This window comes from Atta cephalotes, assembly GCF_000143395.1.
Source record: "Atta cephalotes unplaced genomic scaffold scaffold00074, whole genome shotgun sequence".
NCBI lineage: Eukaryota > Metazoa > Arthropoda > Insecta > Hymenoptera > Formicidae > Atta > Atta cephalotes.
Genome location: NW_012130138.1, coordinates 943592 through 960036, shown reverse-complemented (window position 1 = coordinate 960036; position 16445 = coordinate 943592). Strand labels below are relative to the sequence as shown.

Sequence of the window (16445 nt, the reverse complement as noted above, 5' to 3'; positions counted from 1 at the left end):
AGTTGTGTGTGTGTGTGTGTGTGTGTGTGTGTGTGTGTGTGTGTGTGTGTGTGTTTTCATAGGCGTAAAAATATATAAATATTATCACAGTATTTTTTACAATTACTATGCTATGTACAAAAATGGTAAAATACAAACTAATCATGTGAAAGAGCCGCATTATTCGCAGATTATCGTTAAAATCATAATCGATTATTATTATTTGTACTCTCTGCATGTCGAGACGCGCGGTAGATTACAGTTTCTATATATCTATTTGATTGGGGCCTAAAAGACCCTCGCTTCCCGGCCTTGTTCCTCTTTTTACCTTTGCCTTCTCCTCGATTCTCTTTCCCACGATATATAATACAGAATATCAGCAAATAATACATACATACATACATACGCATGCACAATGTCGATGAATGAGGGAGATTGATACGAGATATACAGGAGAGATTGTGGGGAGAGGGGGATGGATTAAATTAAAAGGTAATCTAAATACTAGCTACTTATTCTGCGAGAAAAGACAATCCAAATAACTACACATGCCAGTTGCGATACACAACACATTACACGGCAAACAATAAAAAAAAAGAAACAATGGACGAGACACAACAATGCTCAATAAAAAAAGAAATGCGTTACAGTATTAAGCGTGCACCGCCGAATTCGCACTCACACCACCGATTCGATGAATCAAATCATTGTCGCATGATTTTTCGAATAGTGATTTTTCTCTCCTCGATAAGATCAATAAAGATAAATAAGTACTTCAAATATCCCTCGCGAAGAGAGACAAAAAGAGTATTTTCTACGCATGTAAAGTACACGATATAAAAAAGAATATCAACACCGACGCTGCGAACAACACCGGCTTACAATAACGATATTTTCTTGTAATAAATAAAAAATGTCGACTTCCTCAATAAATAATACGATATTTAAGTTAAATAAAAAAAGTAAACAAAAAAACGAAAAAGACAAAGAAAACAGAGAGCTGTTGGACGAACGAGTACTAGATGGAGTACTCAAAATTCTGTCATTTGTTATTTTCACCGAGTAATTGATCACACGATGTGTTACGCTATATATTTATAATCTATAAAATAATTAATTAATTAATCCATTAATTATATATAATAACGATATTTTTCCTCGCAATGTCTCTTTCTATCGCACGGTGACTCTCGTTGATGCAAATACTATCGTATTTCGTCTAATATGCCGAGCTTTGGACTTCGTCTACCACGAAAATCTAACCATATATTGAACGACACTCTTCTTCATCTTATCGACAATCCGCTCAATCTGATTTCCGAGATCATCGATCACGATCCGTCTGTAATTTGTTTCTAAAACCGCTGACAGCGGATTTGCATTCTTTCGTTATGTAATCGTTGCAAAATAGAAATCATTCTATTTTTCACATTTCAATTATTATACAGCACGCTTCCGTTGTTCCACTCTTTCGCGCGCGAGATCGCAAAATTCAAAGCACGCAATATTTAATCGAGATTCACCAATATATACATATACACAATCTGTCTCAAAAGTTTTCGAACTTTTATTTAAAATTCAATTACTTGTGTGACTTTTCTAATTTTATTTATTAATTATTCAAAATATATTCCATCTGAAGTAATAGAGTCTTTATATAGCAATTGTACAATTTTTTAAATTGTATACTTTTTCAAAATGAAAAAAAATAACCTGATTCAAAACCATTTGTATTTCCCAATTTTTAAAATTGTATTAGAGTATCTCTTCATTTTCAACTTCGGAAAAAGAATGAAAACGAATACAGTAAACGATCAAACGCATCTTTTATGAACACTGTTCAATATTTTGTTCAATCATTTTTCTTGACGAATTTAAAAAATTTTTATTTTTAAGGACATAATAAATGAATTATATAACGCAAAAGAACGTAACTTTATAGAGTTAGAGAAATTAAGTTTCATAGAAATCATTTCACACTATTTCAATAAATAATAAAACCTTAGATAACATATAGAAAAAAAAGTTCGGTAACTTTTTAGATAGATCACGTATATATAAGAAGGCGATATACATATATTTACATACATATATGTATGTAATACGCGTGGATATATATTTAAGTATATACATTTGAGTAAAAACGTGTCGAAAGATTGGACTAGATTTGCGCGCGCGGAAATTGATCGTGTAGTCACACTGAAAAAAAATATTAAATTAAAAAGAATATTTATTGTTTGAATAGTTCTAAGTAAATATTTACTAAATAAATATATATTTATTGGATATATAAATATATATTCATTTGATACAAAAACCATTTGATTTAACTATCATTTTTTTATTTTAAGTAATATTTATTTACTAAAAGTAAATGTTTAGTTAGTACTATTCAAAGAAATACATCTTCAGATTTAGTAAATTTTTTTTCAGTATATATAAGACCAAACGTTGAAGAATACTTGATCGCAAGGGAAGCCTACAATCTTTTGCGCGCCCATCGTATATAATTTAATAAATATCATACGTGACTCTACGGCACGCTCGCCGGCGCGATACAAGTAATACATCTAAAGGGAAATTACGTCAGTGTTATATGCCCAAAGAAAAATTATTTCAGTATATCTACAAACCGCGCGCGACCTCGCGTTGGCGTACGTTAAAATAGTTGTACACCGTACTTCTCAGGAAAGTTAATTGTGAAAAATGACCCAAACGCGCACCAAAAATTTGCAGGGTGTTGAAGCATATTTTAAAAATACGAAAAATGTTACGCGCGGACATCTAAATGATGATTTGTCTCATTTTATAATAATCTGGACTCTAGATTCGCCAATTAGACCGCTGTTAATTAAAGATTTTTTTAACTCCGCGCTCAAAATGAAATATAATTCGACCAATACGCACCGCACAATGTTTCACGGACGTCACGATACCTAACCGTAATTTAATTCATACGTAACATAAATTGCACAAATTTTCTTGTGAATAACAATAACTGTTACTGCTCGCGTTGCTCTATCAAACCAAATCCACGAGCATCAACACGAGATAAATCTCTCTCTTCCGAATATGTAGTATACATGAAGACTCACAGCAATTTGACGCATTTCAGCGATGCTGATGCTACTGAACGCTTCGCGACGCGATACAAATTGCTTAAAGCAATTTAGATGATCCTAAAAGGTGAAATGCGGCGGGAAGGGAGGATGGAGCGCGAAGGGCCGACGAGCGGCGAGCGCGTACTACCGTTGGGGGTGCGAGTGCGACATATGGGGATGGTAGGCGGCGTGATGGGGCGGCAGAGGCGAGGGGCATGATTGCTGGTATGGGCCTCCGGCGAGCATCGGGCCCGGGCTCGAGCACGGCACGAGGTGCGAGCTCGGGGAAGCGGCGGCGGCTGCCGCCGCGTGTGCATGCGCTATGAGGTGCGCGTGCTGCGCGTGCGAGGGTGGCGCGTGCTGCGAGCCCGGCGGCGGCGGTGGCGGCGGTGGCGGCGGATGGGCCCCCGCGGTCGGCCCGCCCGCTGGCCCGCTACCGGGCCCGGTACCAGGATACCCGGCGTGCAGCGAGCCACCGTGCGGCGAGCCGTACACCAGTTGCCTTACTTTCTGCTCGTCGTCGGCGATGTTGTACGTCAGCTCGGTCTCCTCGAACCCGGTCGCTGACATCCTCTGGTCGCCCGACGAACCCGACGGCGGTGGATCCGGACTGTTCAGACACGTCTGGATTAACGCCTTCCCGGCATCGCTCGTGATCATTGGTTGCAGTTTGCGCGTCGCGAACGTGTACACGTGCCCGGTTTCGCTCGCCACCAGTAACATCACTTGCGTACCGGTCAGCGTCGACAACTCGTACGCCTAGAAATACGACATCGACAATTCGTTTATTAATTCTACGACAAAACGCATTTACTTAGTTTACGTTCAGATATTTTCTGTTGTTACTTATTTATAGAACTCGCTCATTTAAGTTCTCCCTCCTCCAAAAGATTAGAGATTCTCAAGTAAGAGATTTAATCGTTTAGACAACTTTCTGATTGATCCGTTATATTTTTTAGAATCTATACTTAAGATAGAATGAGACGCGTGGATATTTCATTCTATCTTAAACAGGTCCTCAAAAATATAACGGATCAAATGGATGACGTCCAATTTATTATTTGAAGATTTCTAATAAAAGACACAAGGGTACTTATTTTACTAATGTATTGTAAACATAATTTGTTTTTTTTTTGTGATAATCTATTACTTTGTTGCATGAGATATTCTTTTTGCATGTCACATTTTATTATCATTACGATAAACTGTTGCAATGCTGATATTCGATTCATGACAATATTAAAATATATTTTCCTTAGTTTTTAAATAAAATATTAAGTATTAATGATACCCATATCAACGTAAAACATCCAATATAAAAATAACTTTGAGAAACAATATAAACGCAAGTAACGAAAACATATTGCCATTTAGATGACATTGCATGATTATCAAATAAACTTTTTAAAAGTAATATGACACACACACACACACACACACACACACACACACACACACACACACACACACACACACACACACACATATATATATATTTGCAACGTTATATAAATACTTATAAATGTTTATAAGAATCGATCAATGGTTTTTAAATACATTTTTAATGTATCATGAAGAGCAGCAAAAGAATATTGCTAATTTTTTTATATGACTATGTCTTTTCCAAATTATTTAAATTTTACTAAGAATTCTGACATCTTTATGCCAACAATTTCTATCATAAAGCAGAATATTATCAGTTTAATAAACACACAAAACACAAAATTAAATTGCTCGTAATATTAGCAGATTATAATCAATATTGTAATTAAATTTCAAGAATATACATGATGAATATCATCACTAACGAGTCAAGTACATGATGGTAATACATATACTTATATTGATATAAGCAATAATGTTATTATTTTCTTTGCTTTTAAATCATTTTACGAAAGCTGAAGCATTTTATGAAAGCTGAAATTCAAATTTCTTTCGAAAAGATAAGTCGTTTAACGTTTTCTTTGTTAAAACACAATTCAGATAATTTTTAAAACAATTAAAAATGTGCATACACGTTTTGACATGAATACCTAATTAAAATCTAAAAGTTAAAAAAAAAAGTAATACTTGATCAATTTTAGATGGTTACTCATCGTTTTTTATATGCACTTCATTAATTATGCATGTTCTTTGTAAATATAGTTCCAATCGCGTGTCTTTAATTAAACATGAGATCATAAATTTAATCATTTCCGAAACGATGTGAATGAATTTAATTCAAAATTCTTGCCTAAACATACACACAATATAATTTTACATATTTTAGCGTTTTTGTCGATGTTATCCCGACGTTTTAATTTTTTAATTTTATTTATAATACAATTCTTTAACATATATTCTTTAACATATATTCTATCTTTAACATATATTCTTCATTATATAATTTATTTCTTCATCTGCACAACTTAACATCTCATAAAAAATAATCAAAATAAAGAATGCAAAATTATTTCTTCAAGCATTTTTTAATGCAAATTGTGTCATTAATAAATCGATAAATTAATATATGTAATTTCAATACATATCCTAATTATTTATAAATGATCTCTAGATTACAAATATAAAAATGTTAAATAGTTTCACAATTTATATTATATCACTCTTATAACAAGTTTCTTTTCACTAAAGAAAGAGATATTTATTTAATATAATTAAGAACATAAATTGATGTAAAGATAAAGTAACAAATTGGAAGGCGAAAGAAAAAGAGAGAACGCATTTCAGAATTAACAGTCGCCTTTCTGTACAAACAGCTAATTTTATTTAAATCTATTCATTCGAAAAATATATATACTACAAAAAGAGAGAAAGAAAGAAAGAAAAAAAAGATTAGTTTAATACTAATATAAATAAAATAAAATAAAAAGTTTAATATTACTCTTTTTTTTTTAAGGAACAGCACTCCGCGATCTCAACTTTTTATGTTTATAATTTTTCAAGCCATTCAGATATCTTCGAACGATATTATTGTCTAAAATGTGATTGATTTAATAACAAATTTAGTAATAATTTAATAACAATTTTTAATTATTATTTTAATTATATCACATAATTAAAAAATTTTAAACACGATAATTGACATTTCTTTATTTTGTGTGCTTATAAAATATATATATTTACCTACTTTTTAATTTGAATAAAAAAATACGAGCAATCTTCATTATCTGTACACACATTGATTTTAACAATCAAAACGATCAATAGTAATTCGAGCTGAATTAATATTTGATTTTAAATAACAAAACGTTAGTAAAGGAAAATTATATTATTAAAGTGTAGAAAAATATAATATAACTGTATTAAATCGTAAAAAAGTATATGAGACAATAGTTGACGAAGATATAAAAAATTATAAAAAAATTTGTCAGGATAATACAACAGAGAAGGAAAAGGACATATTTTATCGAGATTGTGACGAAAATAAAAAGTCCTAATAATTATTTAAAAATTTATACGATTGCTACAATTTTGGGACCAACCAATTTTAATTCTCGCGAGAACTTTAATTTAGTACTTTACGTCGAAGGAAAGATTTTTTTTTTAACGAAGTAAAATTTTTGTCATCATTTAGAAAATTTAAATTATATGAAACGCGTCCAGATATCTTGTATTTATCTATTATATTCATCCGGTTTTTTTATCGGTAAAAACAGCAATTAATTTCGCCAATTCGAGATACAGTGACAAGATTTTGGAAATTTAATCTCGTATGAGATTCAATCGTGTTATCCTCTTCATGTCTTTAATAAAAGAAAATGAAGGAATTGGAGAGAGATTTGCTCTCCACTCTTGGGAGAGATTTGGATTACAGTCTCCGACAGAGCGGTACAGAAAAAAATAAATCGCTAACTAGCAGCTTCAAATGCAAGCAACCAGGTCTCTTTAGCAAAAGCATGTAACAGCCGCGGAAGAGCGCGAGCGCGAGCACTGTCACTCGTAAATCGCGAGCGCGCACGCGCAGCATCCCGTCATCCCATTTCCCGACTCTCGTCGCTGTCGTCGCGACAATCGGAGAGAAAACGCACGTGAGACATTGTACTCCGATTGCTCCGAGTCTCGTCGACGTGGGTCGACTATTTTCACAGAGTTCGACGCGCGCGCATATACATATACATATACACATACACGCACACGCACATGCACATTCTCTTTTTGTTTTCTCTTTCTCTCCCTCTCTCAGAGCACTTGAAGTATCAAGAGTCAAGAGACGAGAGAGGTAGGTAGACGATGCTGTATCGAATCGAGTCACTGCGCCCTTCGCGCGGCGCGTAACGTAACGTTACACGGTAACAGAGACTAGAGAGCGAGAAGCCGGTACTCCGCCGTGCAATTACATCAGTGATCAGGTTTGCATGGTATATACGCGATACAAACCTTCTTCATAATGCCAGTCTTCCTCTTGGAGAACGTGGTGTATCTCCGTAATTTATTGTCGATGTACTCCATCTTAATTTTCACCCGGCCCTTAGTCTTCTTGCCGTTCGAAGGGGGTGACTTCTTCGGCTGGCCTAGACTGGTGAAGGACTCGTCGAGATTGTCGGGGACGCAGTCGCCAGGCATGCCGCCGGCGGGCATACCCTGCGAGAGCGATTGCTGCCGTGAATTATTACCGTCGTCGCCGTAGCAGACGTCGGAGATGCTGCGCTTGATGCCCCGTTGAACGGGTCCGACGCCTGGCGTCGCGGCGCCCGCGGCTGACATCATGGTGGCGCCGCCGCGGCCTATCTGGGAAGCCGCCGCCGCCGCAGCCGCCGCCGCCGCGAGCTGGGAGGTGGACGGTCGGCCGTAGATTTCCGTGCCAGCATCGCTCCCGATCATCCCCATGCTGTAGCCGAGGCTCGTGTACCGACCGTCTCTTCCGCCGCTAGGGTTGTCCATCGCGGCGTCGGCGCGCACATTTAATCCCTTCCCCACGACGGCGGCGCCGATTCTTCGCGACGGAATCGCTATCGCGTGCGGAACTCGGCGCAGTGTCCACCACGTGATCGATCATCTAGAGGAACACGGGACAACAATGCGCACCGCACGAGCGCTCCCCGCGAACTGAATGCGTCAAGCGCCAAGCGGAGTATCGTAACTTGACCTACGTGTGCTTAACCACAGCGCAGCGCCCAGGCGGGCACGACGGTGGCGGCGGCGGCGGCGGCGGCGTGGCGGCAGCGGCAGCGGCGGCGGTGGCGGTGGCGGCGTGGCGGCGGCACCGATCAGCCGCGATGCCTCGCTGCGCTGCGCGGCCCGAACTTCCCCCCACCGTCGAGCGACTACGCCGTAAAAAACTAGTCCATCGTAACGCCATGGCCATGATGGGATGAGGATCCGCGCCGAAATCGATATCGAAAAATCTCCCGGACTTCGTATTGTCCCGTTCGATCAGCAGATTGTCTATACGTATCTTCGTTCGGACGATATTCGGCCACGAGTGTGGTCGCGCAGTGGTACACTGCGCGTCGAGAGGGCGTCCCCGGCTGCCATATTTAGAAGTAGACGTTACCATATTAGGGAAAGTTTGCCAAATATGGTGAACAGAGGTGGTCCTTCCTTTTCGAATGATCGTACGGCGCGCCGCTACGAAACACCAATCCAACTGACAGTAGCGCTTCCTGCACGCCTTTCCGGCCCCCCCTGGTCGATCTGCATTTCTGCTATACGTGACCGCAAATCACGGCAGCCGATCCGTATAGCTGTATTACGGAATGTAAACTTTACATCCGAGTTTATTGTACCGCCGACGACGCTACCGTCCTTGTGCAAACTTTCGGCATGGTATTATCAAAATGGGTGGAGGGGCGAAGAGCATGGAACGTGCGTGCCTTTAGGCAACGTCTCGTTCACGGAACTCTAAACGAGATGTTGACGATATGTTACGCTGTCATAGAAACTTTATTTGCGATTGACAAACATTCGTTACGTTTCGCAATTGACTTACCAATACAGTTTCATTTTAATCTCGAGATTTAACTAACTCATCATGTTTCAATTCTAAAAATTAGAAAAGAATGAAGAGTAAATTATTGAATCGAGATTAAAGTTAATTTACATTGGTAGGACATCGCCAATGTAGTTTAATTTTAATGTCGGTTCAATTAAACAGTTCAAACTCTTTATCTTTTTTTAATTCCAAAAATTAGAACAGGATGAAAAGTAAATTGAACCGAGATTGAAGTTATATTGAAACGGGAATGATCGAAAAATTATCTCACATCGATTTATATCATGCATAAAATTTTTAAGTCATTAAATATCATATAGCTTATATTTAAATTTTGAGATCGTAATTGATGATTTTCCTATAAAAGTATACCAATGAAATATTACTACAATATTTAAAGTAGCTTAATGAAAACTTGAAAGTTATTAATTTTACTCATTTCGTCAAATATATATGTTTCAAACTTATTCATTCAGCTTTAAGATATCCTATGTACATAGAAAATTAAGAAATTTCTTCTTATATACAGTGACACAAAAATGTTGCATTACTTGATTTATATGTACAAAACATTTATTTTTAACAAAATTGAAAATGCAGAACTAAACAAAACGCCAAGGAATATTTCTCTGGTATATAATTATCAAAGCCTGAAAAAACTGAATAATTAAATAATATGATATTTCGTGTGCTGCTCTGTATATTAATCACACTGTATATTAATAACAATGTGTTATATACTTCAGTTTGCATATAATTTATTAAATAACATCTTCATAATCAATATTTTCTAAAAAAAAACTTATTACTAGATTGCGGAATACGAGTGTTTTAATACTTCATATAATGTCTTATTTTACTGAGCACTTGAAAACATTTTTCTAGAATTAACAAAAATTAAGGTTGTTCACCAGATGATATCGCACGAGCATGAGACATAAGAGTGTCATGTATCTCACGAGCATATGCCACTTGCGCGCGCACTGTCATTAGAAACTGTGGATAAGATAACGCTGGTCCCTCCTGCGTGCTCACCGTGTCGGTGCGAGTTGTTATAACGGACATTGGTAGGTATCGAACCGAACTGGAATGCTGGGACAGACATTCCACGGAGGTCTTCAGATGCAACTCTATCTGGTCACAAATGGAATAGAATTCTTCCATATTCTTGTTAAATCGATGATCTGGCTGCTCTATACCCTTCATGGTTCCTACATCAACTAAGCTATTTTGATGCAATGTCTGCGCCGCAGTTTTAAGAGCTATAGCTAATGATTCCCTCAAAGGTCCAACCAGAGATTTTACTTTAGAAATATTATCGAGTTTGTCCTGTGTTTGTTGTTGCTGCTGCTGCTGCTGCTGCTGTTGTTGCTGTTGTTGCTGTTGTTGCTGAACTTGTTGCTGTTGCGTTTGTTGCGCCTGTTGTTGATTCTGGGGCAACTGAGGATTTACTGGCTGTCCCATTTGTCCTACACCCATAGCACCTGGCTGTTGAATCGGTGGGATGTTCATCTTGATCCTATAATTTTTAATTTGCCATGTTCAATATATCTAATATGCAATGAATAAAATCTAATAAGAACAAGATTTTTCTGGAAGTTTTTCTTGAAAGCAATATATATCAAGAGTAATATATATCAAGAGTTAACCAATAAACTTCAATTGGGTTGTATTTAGAAACATCATCCCTTTGTCTTGTATCTCATTTTATTCTTTTTTTTTTTAATCTTAAAGCTGGAGTATGTAATATTATAAATTAAATTTAGCGTTAATCGAATAATGATATATCTCAAAGAATTTATTACGAAAAATATTATTCCAGTCACAGGAAATTCAAACCCTTCTCGAGGAGAACATCTTTTTTGCAATTCAACTACTTTATCAATTTAAAAGTATGCCTTTTCGCATCTCTTACCGATTTTTAAAAATTCGTTAGCAAAATCTTGATGTCAGTAATCCGAACGTATATTTCTTTTTTAGTCGATCCCTGCAATTGAAAAGTTCTAAAAATGTTTTCTTATATCTTAGGATACTTTAGCACAAAGTCTCTTGTTATCATTCTTCTAATGTCCTGTTTCATACTATTTTTACAAAATAGCGAGTGTATGTACACAAAGTTTTGTAGGTTAGATTTTAATCATCGGAACAGTGAAGAGTGCAAAGTGCAAGCCAGTACAAACCTCGCGACATTCGCGCACGCGCCATAATGAATTACTGTGAATCGTACCTTAACGTCGGGCGACGCCTCATTGGCGACTTCATCGACGAATCAGCTTGCACGGCAATGAGGACCGAGTCGAATCACGCATGGCGTCCGGGGGGAACCGACGCCATCTAACGACTGGCATTCCTGCTCGCTCCCGCTGGTAAAACCAGGACCATCGTCGAAGAAGCGCGTAACTTCCTCGTCGCTCTCGTCGGTCCTGTTGTTTGGCGGATTGTGCGTGTTTAACCGTGCTTCTACAGTGGCTACTCCTACCTAAAGTCGACTAGGTCGTCGCGTTAAGTCCGTTATGGCGCGTGTACGCCGTATGAAATGATAGGCGTGGGACGGGGCTCACTGCGTGCCGGCCAAACGTTTGGACGAACGAGCTAACCCGTGTGTGTGCGTGTTGGCAACGCAACGAGCGACGGCGGTCAATCATCCAGACACGGAGGACCCACCACTGTGCGCTGTGGCGGATTCCTGTTACACGGCCATCCCCCCTCTACCCCGCTCTCCTGCAGGATCGCAGGTAACGTATAGTAACGTAGCGAGCGAGCGAGCGAGCGCGAGCGCGCCATCCTGAACCGCCGCGCCGCGTCGCGCGCGTTGCGTTCGTCCCGCCAGCTGCGTCCCCGCGGCGAAAATTCGCCCGTGTTTATGTTTACTCCTTTAATTACCCCCTCCCCCGCCACCCTACCCCTCGTGTCTGTCTAGCCTCTGCACTCATCTCCTTTCCTACCTTTCACGATTTTCTCATCGCTTTTCGCCACGCGCCCGCTTCTTCATCTCCGCGTTTCTCTCTCGCTCTCCCTCTCTCTCGCTTTCGTTCTCGCTCTTGCGCTCTCCCTCCCCTCCTCCTCTCTGACTCTCTTCTTCCCTCCCTCTTCTCTCTCTCTCTCTCTCTTTCTCACACACACACACAGACGTTTTTCCTCCCTGTCTCGCGTTCTTCGCCTATTAGCGGAAACAAACGTTTCCATTTTTTTTTTATCGCCGGATTACGTTCGCGGCAACGCGCTCAGGTACTCGGTTCGCTGTGTAGGAATATATACAGAAAAGTGCTCGTAATGTACTCGCGATGATAATTGTGTTATATAAACTTTGTATTATCATGTGACTTTTTTCTTCTTGTTTCTTAATTACTCCGATATGTTCGGGAATAGCAATAGATACGAGGATTGCAGCATTTTCAGTTTAATTAGCGGAGTAATTGTCAAGTACAAACAGTAATTGTACACATCATTTCGTTATGCACAACTTTATATTTGAATGAATTATAGCAAAAAGTTAGTTCTCGACTGTATACAATTAACACACGGTACGGTTATCGAGATATAATCCAATGTAAATAAATTAATTGCAAAGAATTATTTTATCTCCTGCTTGTTGTTGCTTTATCGGTTTTATATTCGTAGATAAAAAATTATTCCTGTAATTGAAAAAGAGTGTTTGTCTTAAACCTGTCCATGATGCTAAAAGTCAATTTGGGATCTCAGAAAAAGAATTAACAGAGAAAGAATTAATTACATCAGTCACATATTTGAACAATTTGATTACATTACTAATGTGAGTGATCGACTTTTTCTTCATTTCTGAGATCTCAGTCTGATTTCTAGCATTTTGGACACAAGGCTTTAACATTAATGGTATCTAGGTACATAGCTGTATTCTACCAGCCACTCCATGCTCCCTATAAATGCTATGGCACAGAAAGTGGTACCAGGATCAGAGTCAGGATCGATGAAACCTCTGACTGGCAGCGGACTGAGTTATGTCACGCTGCAACCACCCAGTCAACCACTTAGTTTGGTGCAAGACCATAGACCCTCGATATATCAGACTCCACCATATATAGGAAGTAATATGGAAAAGGAACCAGAAGCAGAGAAATTGATTCCAAATGGTGTGGAGGTTACGAAAACTGAAACCGAGCAAGACGTGCCTGCTGTTGTAAAACAAAATGAATCCAACAGAAACAACAACCTGAGTCCAGAGACTCCTGCTCAAGAACAACCATGTGAAATGCAATCGGAACAAGTGCTAACTTCTTTAATAGAGTTTCCAATAAATACTCGTAAGTAACATTATTCTTCTTAATTCTCTATATGTAAATTAACATTTTCTTGAAAAAGATATTTAATAATAGAATGTATCTAGTAACATAAAAAATAAATACTTTATATTCTGTTATTAAAATTGTATTATTTATCTTATTATAATTATATTATAATTATATGTGATAATGTATCTTTAAAAGTTTAGTGTGAAGTCTGTTTAGTATGAAGTAAAATTTAAAATAAAATGAATTAGATGAAACACATAGAATAACATTATGTGAATTTAAGATGCAAAAACAAAATATTAATATAAATCTATGTTACAAAATAAAAAAAAATAAATGCAAATGTTTATATTTATATGCAATTATATTTATTTTTATAGCAATATGCACACCAGCACAAAACAAAGTTGAGGAAAAGAAGGTCCCTGTAAATAATGGATCAAAGGAATCAGATGGTAAAGCCGTTAATACTTCTGTACATATAAAACAATCTCCACATAAGCCAGAAGATACACAAACTAAGAACGATGTTCCAAAGGCAAAACCTATAAATCAGAGTTTGAAAGTATCGAGCGATAATGCAGCTGCGACATTAACTAGTACATATAAACCTGATGCGAAAGTCACTACCTCTCCGAAGACAACCAAACGAAAATCTAGAGAACTAAAAGATTTGAAGGTAGCTACTGTAGTCACCGATGGAGCAAGTAAACCTAAGAGAAACCGAATTCAAACACAACCCTATCAAAGTCCATTACCGGAGATCGCTTTACTGGTCAAAAATCTCAATAAAACTCCTGGTTCTAAAGCACCTGACGACAAACTCATCGTGTTCTATAAGTAAGCATCCCATTTTACAAAAATATTTAAACAACTTAATATCTTTATATATTTATGAACAAGAATTAATTATTAAATATTTATTATTAGAAACGAATTTTTGGCTGTGAGGAATGCAGAAGGAAGTTTTTATGTTTGTCAAGCGATGCAAAATATCTACAAATCAAGCAGACGCATTCGCATACGTTGGTTATCTCAAGATAAAACCAATGGCGAATTCTATTCACCTGATTTCTATGATACCATAGGTATTGTCACACATTTTTTTATTTATAACATTATTATATACTTATCACTATTATATTAGGATATATGTTGTATTTATCTTTTTTAATTCTATTTCTTTTAATTTTCAGATTTTGATTGTATATTAACAAATCTAAACCTAAACAAAGTCGACAAACATAAATTCTGGTTAACCAGAATAGAGCTGTTACGTACAGAAAATATCTTAAAACGGGCTATTGATGTTGAGGCTGGAGTGTCTGAGAAACCTCGAGTTACAGAAGAACATCCTGATGGATGTAAGTAATAATAATAATATTATAAAATGATAATAAATTTTATAATCTATTGTCACAAATGTTATAGTCTATTGTCTTATATACAATTTTACATATCAAATGAGTAATTGCAACGTTTATTTCCGCAGTGGATCTGTCACTTTATAAAGATGAGTCACAGCTGAAGAGAAGAAAAAGCTTGCATAACGAAAAGCCAAATCGTAAAAAGTCTAAGCGAATTGCGAATTCTACGGATGATGACATAGATGACGAAGAATCTGATCGAAATCGGAAAACGTCCAAAGCGAGTCGTGCGAAGAAACGATCGGTCAAAGCATTGGCGATCGCTAAATCTGTCGCGAAAGGCAGCAGTAGAGCAGAGAGAGCACTAAACAGAAGCACAAAGTCCGGCAGTAGTTTAGACAATGATCATGTTTCTACTACTGCTACTACTACTACTACTGCTGCAGTTGCCATGACTAATGCAACTACAGCTGCTACAGCAGTTGTTGCTAGTGCTCCTATAACTGCTGCTACTACTACAACTACTGTCAATCCTGCTACCAATTCCGCCGTGACGGATACCAAAAATAATGTAGAAATGAAGAAGTTGGATTTAAAGAAGAACGGCAAGCAGCAAAGTAATAATGGTACCAGAGGGTTTCCGAGAACAAAACCTGGAGGTATGAAATGTTTTATATGTTGCACATTAAAACGAATTCTCTCTGTTATTTTTTTCAAATATATTTTATGAAGAAATCGAATTTTTTGCAAAAAATTTTATTATTCAATAGAATTTTATAAAACAATTTAAAATAATTTAAACTTGATATAAAGAAAAATATATAAAATATATACATTAATAAGATATATTGACTGAAAATTCACTGAATATCAATTGACTGAAAATTTAAATTATATTTCTTAATATTTATAAAATAGAATTATATTTCTTAATTAAATTAAATTAAATTTGAAGGTTCTGCTCAAGCCACACAGCAATCCAGTAAAATAGCAGGACGTCCGAAGCGTGTGGCCGCTACCACCGGTGTTGTTTCGTCCGAGGAAACACCTTCTTCAAGGAAGAAACCACGCGGTCGGGCATAAAATTAACTTAACGTTGCTTTTTTTAATACTACAGTTACAGCCGAGTCTGTATCGTAGGCAATATGTACGTGTGGTACACCACTTAAAATTGCAATCAATTTGTTATGTAATATATACTTATGTATATGGATCTCAAGATTCTTAAATGTATCATGTGTGCTGCGATAATATTATAGTCCAATGATACGGGATCAACGACTTGTATCTCTGATTCGTCAAGTCGCATTTGAAAAAAAAGAAAAGTAAAAAATAATAAGAAAAAAAAGATTCAGAGATTTATGCGAGCGATATTGTGATATCATACAAAATTTGTACATATCGTCTACGTCTCAGACTCCTTTAGGGGAAGAAAGTCACGGAATGTGTGGGAATGGTACCTTGAGTTGAGTAATAACTAATCTACAGGGTGTCACATACTAATGCACTCTTGCAATAGTCTATTTTTGATGTTGTGAGTGAACCGTACGTGATTCAGTTAATTTTAATGTACACTTTCCATTGGATATGGTATATACTATGTACAAAATACACATGTATCTGGAAGAGGTAGGAGTTATATGTATTCTGTAAAACAGAGAGAGAGAGAGAGAGAGAGAGAGAGAGAGAAGAAAGAAAAAGATACAGAAGTAAAAGAATAGTATACGAACAAAGAAAACGAAGAATAACGCCGTAGTTTACCGACTCCGCCGAGACTAATCTTCGATCGATCGAGTAC

General features: G+C 37.1%; 3 protein-coding genes across 3 annotated transcripts in view; 1 reads left to right on the top strand and 2 right to left on the bottom strand.

Moving 5' to 3' along the window:
- The window catches only part of LOC105624221 (serum response factor), a 19774-nt gene extending 11813 nt beyond the window's left edge, over positions 1 to 7961 (bottom strand). The window contains exons 1-2 of the mRNA XM_012205580.1: positions 7458 to 7961; positions 3588 to 3839 (exon numbers count right to left, since the gene is read on the bottom strand). Of these exons, the coding sequence (XP_012060970.1) occupies positions 3588 to 3839; positions 7458 to 7961 (756 nt within the window). The remainder of the gene's footprint in view (positions 1 to 3587; positions 3840 to 7457) is intronic.
- Positions 7962 to 9751: 1790 nt separating this feature from the next.
- On the bottom strand, positions 9752 to 11101 carry LOC105624208 (mediator of RNA polymerase II transcription subunit 29-like). The gene is made up of 2 exons (XM_012205568.1): positions 10928 to 11101; positions 9752 to 10531 (listed from the first exon to the last, which is right to left on the bottom strand). Exon 2 carries the CDS (start codon positions 10522 to 10524, stop codon positions 9910 to 9912), a length of 615 nt encoding a protein of 204 aa, XP_012060958.1. The 5' UTR covers positions 10525 to 10531; positions 10928 to 11101; the 3' UTR covers positions 9752 to 9909.
- Positions 11102 to 12901: 1800 nt separating this feature from the next.
- Positions 12902 to 15730, top strand: LOC105624207. The gene is made up of 6 exons (XM_012205567.1): positions 12902 to 13292; positions 13661 to 14120; positions 14211 to 14368; positions 14477 to 14644; positions 14773 to 15306; positions 15603 to 15730. Exons 1-6 carry the CDS (start codon positions 12902 to 12904, stop codon positions 15728 to 15730), a joined length of 1839 nt encoding a protein of 612 aa, XP_012060957.1.
- The last annotated feature ends 715 nt before the right edge of the window (positions 15731 to 16445 follow it).

What these genes read in the sequence shown, in the direction of transcription:
- LOC105624208 (XM_012205568.1), bottom strand. Translation starts at nt 10,524, where the DNA reads ATGAACATCCCACCGATTCAACAGCCAGGTGCTATGGGTGTAGGACAA.
- LOC105624207 (XM_012205567.1), top strand. Translation starts at nt 12,902, where the DNA reads ATGCTCCCTATAAATGCTATGGCACAGAAAGTGGTACCAGGATCAGAG. An exon ending in TGATTTCTATGATACCATAG is followed by an intron (nt 14,369 to 14,476) that starts GTATTGTCACAC and finishes TTTAATTTTCAG; the next exon opens with ATTTTGATTGTATATTAACA. An exon ending in TCCGAGAACAAAACCTGGAG is followed by an intron (nt 15,307 to 15,602) that starts GTATGAAATGTT and finishes TTAAATTTGAAG; the next exon opens with GTTCTGCTCAAGCCACACAG.